This window comes from Gobius niger (genome assembly GCF_951799975.1).
Source record: "Gobius niger genome assembly, chromosome: 2".
NCBI lineage: Eukaryota > Metazoa > Chordata > Actinopteri > Gobiiformes > Gobiidae > Gobius > Gobius niger.
The window spans coordinates 38,389,738-38,401,408 of NC_136853.1; the positions used below are offsets into that span (position 1 = coordinate 38,389,738).

An 11,671-nucleotide genomic window follows, 5' to 3' on the forward strand; every position below is an offset into this window, starting at 1 on the left:
TCTATCTATCTATCTATGAATCTATCTATCTATCTATGAATCTATCTATCTATCTATGAATCTATCTATCTATCTATCTATCTATCTATGAATCTATCTATCTATGAATCTATCTATCTATGTATCTATCTATCTATCTATGAATCTATCTATCTATGAATCTATGAATCTATGAATCTATCCATCTATCTATCTATCTATCTATCTATCTATGAATCTATCTATCTATCTATCTATCTATCTATCTATGAATCTATCTATCTATGAATCTATCTATCTATCTATGAATCTATCTATCTATGAATCTATCTATCTATGAATCTATCTATCTATCTATGAATCTATCTATCTATGAATCTATCTATCTATGAATCTATCTATCTATCTATGAATCTATCTATCTATGAATCTATCTATCTATGAATCTATCTATCTATCTATCTATCTATCTATCTATCTATCTATCTATCTATCTATCTATCTATCTATCTTTCTATCTATCTATCTATCTATCTATCTATCTATCTATCTATCTATCTATCTATCTATCTATCTATCTATCTATCTATCTATCTATCTATCTATCTATCAATCTATCTATGAAACATTTATTGTGCTATTGTGCAGTGAAAGAGAAAGAAGATGCACACCAAGACCCGGAGATTCAGCCAATGAAAGAGGACGATGGCACGTTCGGAGAGTACAGGTGAGGAAGACTAGCCTTGTGTTTATTTCAGCTCACGCTGCTTGTGTTCTCCATTCGTTCTAATCTGTCTGTTATGTGTAGAACATTTTACCAAGATGCAGAGATACACCCCCCTCCCGACACCTTTACCAAACAATGCTAGAGGCAAGATGACATTCAAAGCATAGTTTCGTTTAACATGTTCAACAACTACTAATGTACCCAATAGTCTCCCCAAAAAAATCTTGTAGCAAAATGTAGAGTACAGTGTGTATAGCTCCAGCCGTCTGTAGTAGCACGTGTGGGTTGTCTGTCAGTGTCTGCATGTTTGTATTAGCAGCGGAACAGTATTCATTGTATCCATCTCATTTGTTTTACTTGTTTCTCCATTCATATCTTATTGGGATTCAGGTCAATGGAGAGGTAAGGCGATGTGGTAAAAATTGCAGCATGCATTTCACTTCTTCTTGCTGGCTGTAAAACTTTATCTTAAGCTTAGAGATAGATGTGAACCCTTATATTTAATGGAAAAGGCCACCATTTTCACATACTGAGATAAGTTCTTACCTTAGCTTAGACGAGTTCATTTGTACCTGTCTGGTCTTCACGTGTGTGCTCAGTCACGTAAACACAGCACAGACGGCGTTAGCATTTAGCTTCTCCTACTCTCCACTCTAGCTCCAAACGAGGTGAAGATGGAAGTTACAAGCTCTTCCAATTTTTCCCTATTTAAAGGGATATTTCAGGATTTTTGACATAGGGCCTCATTTCCTAGTTATCCAGAGTGTTGCTGATTTCTGGGGATTTTTTGTGTGTAATTCAAGGCTAGTGCAAGGCTAACGCATTTCTACGAAATCAGCTAGCCTGCATTAAAAACAGTCTGACACACTCCACAGAGCACCTGAGGCAAATCACTTCTAACGCCAGACTAACGATAGAATAATTTTTGTAAAATAACTGACCTTGCATCACATGAATGATCGCATTTTGAGGGACTATTTTCTAGCAGATCACTCCGCCGCTCTGTCGCTTACAACCACGAAGCTGATGCTGCTCAAATATAAGTTATTTTAAATGCAAAATGGTTGAAATTATTCTATCGACACAGACAGTCTGGCGTTATAAGTGATTTGCCTCAGGTGCACTATAGAGTCAGTGGGTCAGACTGTTTTTAATGCAGGCTAGCTGTTACCGTAGAAACACGGTAGCCTTGCACTAGCCTAACGCCACGTAACTCTTCAAATATAAGAACTGCATGAATTACAAAAGAAATATCTCCAGAAATCAGCAACACTGGATAACTAGGAAACAAGGCCCTATGTAAAAAATCCTGAAATATCCCTTTAAATATAGTTATATGAAGTGTTACGCGATTAAGTATTGTGGATTTTCTAAGCGGATAAAGAGGGGAACTATATTGTAAGTCGTAGTAATACCAGGAGTAGTCAACATCCGTGCAGTAAAGTGAAGATTTTACATAACCATATTTAAATAGGGAAAATGTGGAAGAGCTTGGTAGCTTCACCTGGAGCTATAGTGGAGAGGAGGACAGGCTAAATGCTAACACCGTCTGTGCTGTGTTTACGTGACTGAGGGCACGCGTGAAGACCAGTCAGGTACAAATGAACTTGTCTAAGCTAAGGTAAGAACATATCCCAGTATGTAAAAACGGTGTCCTGTTCCTTTAACATAGAGCACACATCGATGTAACAAACAATACAAACATTAACACTCTTCACTCCTCTGGCTTCTTTTGTAGCTTTAGCTTGCATAACTTGTAAACAGCTTGGATGCAGGACTTGCAGTTAAAAATGTTAATCTTCGACTGCGCCCAACTGCATAAATATATACAAAAAGCAAACTTGCAGTAAATTAATAAAATGAGTTTTTCTTTTTGAGTTTAGTAGCATGTTTGCCTGAAGAATGCCAAAACCGACCAGAAACCTTTGTATGTAAACGCATTTATTAAATTCCCTGTGTCCTTCTTATTTATTCTTGTTGGGATTCAGGTCTATGGAAAGGTAAGACCACATGTGGTCAGAGTGACGGCATGCAATTCAACCACCCTTCCTAGCTCAGTGGTTCTCAAACTGTGGTACGGCAACTATCCGCGCATCGTAGCTTGGTCTCTATAGGTTGTGTTCACGTGACATCACAACATTCTAAAGAGCCATAGAGGTGGAGCAACTGAAAATTCCATGGTGGTAACTATTAGGGTGGTACTAATATCTCTGTCATTACTGGAAGAATCCACATGAAACAAAAACTGTCTCAGAGTTCATTGTCTTCTCTGTCAGCACGTATAAACCAAGGTCCAATTATTTTCTCTGGAAGTCGTCCGAAAGTGGTGACAATATTCAGCAACATTAGCGTGATGTTGTCCATTAGAAAGAACTTTGAGACGTAAGAATGACATGCCAGGTTTGTGAATCTGATCACTGTCAAATACTGAAAAATTAGATCATCACGTTCTAAATCGTGAACGCAACCTATTGGACAAAGTTTGAAAGTGTAGGTCTGTATGTAGCACTGCAGTTAAATCATGAAATACCCACATATGGCCTCGGTTTGGTCGACACTGTGTGCGTTTGATGCCACTCGATCGGGTACTTGTCAAGAGCATTTTAAAGGAATAGGCCACCATTTTTACATACTGAGATATGTTCTTACCTGAGCTTAGACGAGTTGATGTGTAACTATCTGGTCTTTGTGCGTGCGCTCAGTCACGCAAATAGACCAAAGACGTTGTTAGCTTTTAGCCTCCCCCAGCATATTCCTATAGCTCCAAACTGGGAGAAGTTAGAAGCTACCAAGCATAGATATAATATAATAAAGATGAGCGGGTCCCATTCAGCCCCATTCATTGTAAAGGTTCCCAAGTCGTGTGAGAACCTTAATGGCCCCCTGTCTCCTCCTACGCAGCCTGTTCCTTAAAAGGGCAAAAGGGTGGGAAGCGCTTGTGGGGCGGGCGGAGCCTCCACAGAGCTCCAGAGCGTGATTAACAGGCTCTGGAGCCAATCAATTCACTGAAAATGCTTCCAATTTATGCTTCCTGATAAACAAAAAACAGCATAGTTTGAAAATCTTTCACTTACCATATGTTTCATAACGATTTTTTAGAAAAAGGAAAATTCGTCTAGTAGGACGTTTGAAGTCCCATTAAAATCAATGCTCCCAATTGTCTCTAAAGAGTCGCCGCGGCCACCAGGGGGTGGTATTACAGCAATGTCAGCTCCCCACCATGAGGACCATAGAGAAGCGCATTCCTCACCCATTGCTACCAAGCTATTCCACACTATCCCTATTTAAATTACGTGAAAAGTTAAAAAAGCAGATTTAAAGGGGTACTTTTGTAAGGCGCAATAATACGTCCAAGTGCTCCTAAGGTGTTATTACGCCTTACAATATAGTCCCCCTTTTTATCTGCTTAGGAAATCGACATGTTAAATTTTGTGTAACTAGACTTGGATTGTGTAACTTTTCACGTAACTGTATTTAAATGGGGAAAATGTGGATGAGCTTGGTCGCTTCTAACTCCACCCCAGTTTGGAGTTGTAGGAATATATTGGGAGAGGCTAAATGCTAACAACGTCTTTGGTCTATTTACGTGACTGAGCGCACGCACAAAGACCAGACAGGTACGCATCAACTCGTCTAAGCTCAGGTAAGAACATATGTAAAAACCTTGGCCTGTTCCTTTAAATCCCTGTTTCTTTAGAATACGTAGAGCGTACGTCTTTCTTGTGTATTAAAGTTTGAGAATCACTGCTCTAACTCAAACCTTGGCACGGTGATGAAATTGCATTAACTACAAATGAATGTGACATGGATAAAATAATAATAATCAATGTTACAGTTTTCAAAACGCAGATAAAAGAATCACAAACTGCAGCTTTCACGTCTCCGACTTTTGCTTCATTTTACACACGCAAAAGATTGTGAATATTTTGAATGCAGGGCTTGCAAATGATATCACTAATCCACAGGGGGAAAAAATGGATTTGGTGATTTGCCTTACCTTGAACTTTGGTTGTCTGCATTTCCGAATAACGCATGACCGGACCGAAAATAACAGGAAACTGAATGGCACGTGCACATGAAACAGACGTCACTAACCCTGAGCCATTGCAGCTACAGGCTCTCCCTCCAGAGCTCACTAACACTGGAGCTTGAGCTGGTCCACTGCACTGACACCTGAGCGCATTCTGGATAATTCACCGTTTATTTAGATCCAGACAGCTCTTCAGTTATTCATTATTTTAGCAGCACTTTCTCTAAAGGGGCTTGGTGTGTTTGTTCTTTCTTTGTTTTGTTTTGTTTTGTTTTGTTTTGTTTTGTTTTTACACCCAGTGCCCATTAGCCTCTTAACTCCCGCGTTAACCGAGCACATTTTCTCCATGTCCAGCTTTCCCCAAATCTAAAAGCTTCTTGACTGGAGAGTTCACAGTCTACAGGCCTCTATGCCTCATGTGTAAGCTAGACTGCGTCATTATCACGGTGTCACTTTTTTTGCACCATTGATGTCACATTTTTGTTGCATTTTGCAGATTTTTTGTTGTTGTTTTGTTTTTCTTTTACCAGTTTTTGCTGCTTTTTTGACCCGTTTTTGTTGCTTTTTTGACCAGTTGTTACTGCTTTTTTGACAATTTTTTGCTGTTTTATTAACCAGTTTTTGTTGCTTTTTTTTAATCCGTTTTTTCTGCTTTATTAACCAGTTTTTGTTGCTTTTTTGACCAGTTTTGCTGCTTTTTTGACCAGTTTTTGTTGCTTTATTAACTAGTTTTTGTGGCTTTTTTTGACCAGTTTTTGTTGCATTTTTGACCAGTTTTTGCTGCTTTTTTGACCAGTTTTTGTTGCTTTATTAACTAGTTTTTGTTGCTTTTTTTGACCAGTTTTTGTTGCATTTTTGACCAGTTTTTGCTGCTTTTTTGACCAGTTTTTGTTGCTTTTTTAGACCAGTTTTTGCTGCTTTATTAACCAGTTTTTGTTGCTTTTTTGACCAGTTTTTGCTGCTTTTTTGACCAGTTTTTGTTGCTTTATCATTTTTTGTTGCTTTTTGACCAGTTTTTGCTGCTTTTTTGAACAGTTTTTGCTGCTTTTTGGACCATTTTTTGTTGCTTTTTTGACCAGTTTTTGTTGCTTTTTGACCAGTTTTTGCTGCTTTTTGGACCATTTTTTGTTGCTTTTTTGACCAGTTTTTGTTGCTTTTTGACCAGTTTTTGCTGCTTTTTTGACCAGTTTTTGTTGCTTTTTTGACCAGTTTTTGTTGCTTTTTTGACCAGTTTTTGCTGCTTTATTAACCAGTTTTTGCTGCTTTTTTGACCAGTTTTTATTGCTTTTTTGACCAGTTTTTGCTGCTTTATTAACCAGTTTTTGCTGCTTTATTAACCAGTTTTTGTTGCTTTTTTGACCAGGTTTTTTTTATGCTTTTTTGACCAGTTTTTGCTGCTTTTTTGACCAGTTTTTGTTGCTTTTTTTGACCAGTTTTTGCTGCTTTTTTGTACATGTTCTATGTCGTTTTTGTCACTTTTTTGTTTCTTTTTCATCCTTGTTTACATCTCGTTTTCATCTCTATTTTGGCACTTATTTTCAAGAAGATTTTAGATTTGGGTAAATCCAAACTGGAGAAAATGTGATCGGTTCAGGTGGGAGGAACGGGCAAACCCGGGGGAACTGTCTTATGGGACGGCGGTATTTGAATTGTCAATCCCTTTGGGCCTTGGTGAACACTCTCTTTGGCCCATAGCTTTTATTAGTTTGTTATTGTAAAAGGAGGGGGAAGAGTTGAGAAAGACATTCAGTAGATGTTTCTCATTGAGAGACACAAAGTCCTAGGCCAGGGGGAGGCATTTGAATGATTTTGAAGATGATATTATGATCAAATACTAAAAATGTGCGAAATACAGTTCTTACAATTCTTTCAAAATTTCCAAAGAGAGCACCCAATTAGGTCATGCATAGGCCTGGATACTGTGGAAAACTTTTGATGCCGATGCCTCAACGACACCTATGCTAAAAATGTGTCCAGTCTAGAATCAGAAAATGGAGCAATAGTGTGTGGAAGATCTGCCAATTTACAATATTGGGTTCATCTCCAATGTGAAGAAATGTGTGAAAAATGGGGAATAATTTGGGGAAGATCGGGAAAAATTGTGTAAATACATTTTTTGGGGGAAATGGGGCAAAAAAATAAGGAATAAATTGTGGAAAATTGGGGTAAATATGGAAAATATTAGAAATTAAAAAAAAAAAATTAGCAAAAATGAGGGAAAAAATGAAGAAATTGTAAAAAAAAAAAAGAGATTAGGGAAATGGGGTAAAAAATAGGGGATAAATTGTGGAAAATGGGGGTAAATAAATATGGAACATATTAGAGATGGAAAAAAAATGTCAAAAATGAGGGGGGGAAATGGGAAAACAAGAAAAAAAATAGGCAATAATATAAAAAAAAAAAAATAAAGTAAAAAAAAAAAAGATTGGGAGAAATGGGGCAAACATTGGGCAAGAAAATTATAAAAGGGGGAAAAAAAAATGAGAAAAAGTCAGTTCCTTTAATGCTGTCCCTGGACCAGTAGCATCAAAACTGTATTTTTTTCAGTACCTGCTTTAGAGACCAGTAGAACCTCTTCCGTTAAACGATACCAAACTGGTATCGTTAAACAGTAGGGCTGGGACGATCAATTTTTGTCACGATACGTATCACGATACTCAGGGGCCGATCCGATACGTATTGCGATACAATCAGTAATTATGATTTGTAATATGTTTACCTTAAAATGTATATAAGGAAAAGAGTCATGTGTCTAAAGTTTATAAACCCAATACCATGTATCAAACTGCTGTTACTGGAAAACAAAGGAGTGCAGGATAAAAATGCCTCCAAACACAAGTATTGAAAGGTCTGGCCCTTGATCTTTTTACAATGAAGAAAATCACCCCTCCGCCAAGCAAACTTGCCTACCCCCGTCCTAGGCCCTTGTATCATAAAAAAACAAGTGCAGTCGAAAAGCTCGCTCCATTTGGACTGTCAGTCGCTAACTTTCGGATAAAAGCTTGCCATGAGTAGCATAAGGGTTTCTGACTGCTGCTGGGACGCCCAAGTCCAATCCCCGGAGATAATCTCTGCGTTTCTCTACATCCCCACAGTGACACCGAGGACCACAAACCCCTGAAGGGAAGCCGGACCCCCTCGAACGGGACGGTACGGCGGGACGAGAGCGACGACAGCCTGGTGGACTATGGCGAGGGCGGGGACGGTCAGTTTAACGAAGACGGCTCTTTTATCGGCCAGTACAGCGGCAAAAAGGAGAGGGACACGCACGAAGGCAACGAGAGCTCAGAGGCGCCCTCCCCTGTCAACGCCATGAACTCCTTTGTGTAACGAAGGGGGGCGGGGTTTGGCTGCGAGACGTCATCTGCCTTGGCCACTTCCCCTCGTCGTTGTGTCGGACCACGATGGCTCAAAAATACTTAAATGGTCCGCTACCTCTGCATCGGGACAATTGAAACACGCCCCCCCAAAACCCACCCACACCCCATCTCCACGCCCATCGCCCTGCGCCCCACTGTGACCTCATCTAAAAACCACACACTCAAATGCACACACCCCATTCGAGAGAGGTTGGAATCCGATGTCCCAAATGGGGATGAAGAGGAAGCCGGAATAGAGGAGCAAGAATGTAATGACAAAGTTTATGGGTCTGGAGTGTGTGTTGACGCCATTCAATCTTTATACTAAAATAAACACGTACGGCACTGGAAAAATAAGACGCCATTTTGTTTTTTTGTTTTTGTCTCCCTTAAGGACAGACACAAAGGCGTTTTATTCTGCTCATGTGCAGGAATTGATCCACCAAAAACAACCTCATTCTTTTCATTCGCTCTACTTTTATTTGAGAACGAACTGCATTGGTTCCTTGCATTTTTCCAGTGCGGTATATATTTCCACGTATAATCAGAACGAACGCAAAGACGTTTCGATAAAGCCACACTGTGGAACATTCTGCGTTATGTTTTTTTGTGTCTCTACAGCAAAAGTTGAGAGGAATGTGTCTTTTTTTCCCTTTCTTTGTTTTTTTTGCAGTGGGTTATCATTATTATTACCATTTGGAAGATCGGACCAAATGTATTCGAACATAATGCTTGGCGACTTGTAGTTAGAGCTCTCCGGTTCCTAACAATGCAGAGATGAGCCTGCGTATATATTTATTAGGTGAAATGTTGCGCAGTATGGCTTTACAAACACGATACATCTGCATGGTATAGTATTTTTTCCACCCTCAGAGTCGGTGAGGTGCACGTTTTGACTCTGAGACACACACTGGAGTTGGGTATGCCTTCTAACGCTTTTGTTGGAAATTGCTCTCTTGCGTTGAATGAAGAAGTGGCAGGTTGTCTGTGTGGGGCAAAACCTGCAGAATGCAAAACAAATGGAGTCCAATGTTTGTTTAAGACAGGTTACCCTTTGTACATATGTAATAGAGTAAAGACAAAGATATATACTTATTTAAAGTCAGGGATGTCCATTTGTAGCTATTGGAAAACCTGGCAAAGGATACAACACTTTTTTTGATCCCTTAATTTGATGCACCAGCCAGATCTGTCAGATTTATGCTTGCAGCAAAACCCTCGTTAAACCAGGAGCAGAAGTGTCTTCAAAGTGCTTCCACCAGACTCTCAGCCAATGCGTTTTCAGTGGATTGTGATGTTGTCACTGCTTGCAGAGCTAACCTGACCTGTAAAACAAACAAACAAACAAAAAAAATCAAGGAGACTAGACAAGTCTGTGGTGCTGTCTCTCAAATGGTCGACTGCATGTTTAATAGTGCCTTTTAAGAGATTTTATTCACACGCACCACACTGCATTCAAATTCACTTAGGAAATGACATCGTACCATTCAATTTGAAACATCTGGCATACCACTAGATTTTTTTTTAGGGCACCTTGTACCTCAAATGATATGAAAACTAAAATATTAAAGGAATAGGCCACAGTTTTTACATAATGAGATATGTTCTTACCTGAGCTTAGATGAGTTCTTTAGGACCTGTCTGGTCTTCACGCGTGTGCTCAGTCACGTAAACACAGCACAGACGCCGTTAGCATTTAGCTTCTCCTTCTCTCCACTGAAGCTCCAAACGAGGTCAAGATAGAAGCTACCAAGCTCTTCCACGTTTTCCCTATTCAAATATGGTTACGTGAAGTGTTACACAATGAAGTATAATTACACAAATGTAAACAATGTGGATTTTCTAAGCGGATAAAAGGGGGAGCTATATTGTAAGGCACAATAATACCAGGAGTAAAGTGAAGATATTTCACTGTGCGCTATAGTTCGGTATACCAGGAATAATACCGAACTACTCCTGGTATTATTACGCCTTACAATATAGTTCCCCCTTTTACCAACATTGTTTATCCATCCATCCATCCATCCATTTTCTTCCACTTGTCCGTTGGAGCTGCCCAAATCACATTGCACCAGCCCCTATGGCTCCTCCTGCAGGTGGTGGGTCCACAGAAGGACGGCGTCACGATTCTAACTGGGCCTGTTGGTCTCTCATAAGAGGCTTCTGAACCGCTCTTTGTCTGACCCGTCACCTAGGACCTGTTTGCCCTGGGAGACCCTACCAGGGGCATGAAGCCCCCGACAACAGAGCCCCCAGGATCATTCGGGCGCTCAAACCCCTCCACCATGTTGAGGTGGCGGTTCCAGGAGGGGTACACATTGATTAATTTTGTGTATTATACTTTGTAGTGTAACACTTCGCGTAATCATATTTAAATAGGGAAAACGTGGAAGAGCTTGGTAGCTTCTATCTTCACCTCATTTGGAGCTATAGTGGACAGGAGGAGAGGCTAAATGCTAACGCCGTCTGTGCTGTGTTTACGTGATTGACGTCACGCGTGAAGACCAGACAGGTACTAAAGAACTAAGCTCAGGTAAGAACATATCTCATATCGCCTATTCCTTTTAAAGCTGATTAACAGTAAAGAGCAAGGGTTAGCTCGAAGGCTTTGTGGCTGTGATAACTATGACATTACCATCATCATCTTGTAGAGACCAGCTAAAACACAGCATCTACAGTGAAAGAAACATTCAGGATTCTATAGGGAACTTGAGACCAGGTCTGAGATGGCATCACGACAGCGGTTTCATGTCTCATTCCTCTCCTCCTAACGTTTTCATTCAAATGGGGAGACTTTACTACTGCCAACCTTCCAGGAAACTGCCAACAGGAACAGGCTGCATATTGGTTTGGACAATAGTATGAGACCTTCCTAATGGTAGCACTTGGACACTTAACAAAGGGTGTTTGATCATGAAACTGAATGTGGAAACAAGTTGTTTTTTTGTTTTGTTTTGTGAATGAAAATGTTGCTTGTTTCACTCCAAATGGTAAACTCACTGGTGACTTTAGTTTATGCATCTAACCTTATATCTGTATGTCACGTACACTGAGACAGTGTACAGAGCACTCTGTGGGTGTAACTGTAACAGGATGGTGCTTGTGTGTGAATGAGAGGAACACATGCATGCTGACATATTATAGCGTGCGTGACGTGAACCGCTTTGATTTTCAGCAGTTTGTCAGTCTAAAATCTGATTATTTTATTTTGTATGATTACTTTACCATAACTTGCATCAAGTTTTAGGTTTATGAAGTGTCTGCTTTCAATCTTGTAGATATTCTTGTTGTATTTTGTAAATAAAGGCTTGAACTGAGCGTGTTGAGGTCAGAGTGCGTGACCTCAGTCAACCCTGCTGCATTATAGGTAATATTTTTGACAAATTTGTTGTGTGCGATGAGAATATTTGCTGTTTTGACATTTTATTTGCTGTGTTTTTTTTTTATACCTGTCAAATACAATTCCCAGCTCAAATGCCTATGATATCTAAAATAGGGTTCACCCACAAAACAGCTACTGCTGCTGCACCGCCCTCTAAAGATTCTTGCACCTTTCCCTCTATTTCGCAGAAAACA

At 39.7% G+C, this 11,671-nt stretch overlaps 1 protein-coding gene across 5 annotated transcripts in view; it reads left to right on the forward strand.

The window, feature by feature from the left end:
- The window catches only part of nrcama (neuronal cell adhesion molecule a), a 97,818-nt gene extending 89,549 nt beyond the window's left edge, over positions 1-8,269 (forward strand). For 3 of the 5 annotated variants that reach the window (XM_079552378.1, XM_079552379.1, XM_079552376.1), the window contains 3 exons: positions 628-706; positions 2,695-2,706; positions 7,832-8,269. In XM_079552378.1, the coding sequence (XP_079408504.1) occupies positions 628-706; positions 2,695-2,706; positions 7,832-8,066 (326 nt within the window). In that variant the 3' untranslated portion in view covers positions 8,067-8,269. The remainder of the gene's footprint in view (positions 1-627; positions 707-2,694; positions 2,707-7,831) is intronic. The other 2 variants (XM_079552377.1, XM_079552380.1) reach the window with 1 other exon arrangement.
- Positions 8,270-11,671: the final 3,402 nt, after the last annotated feature.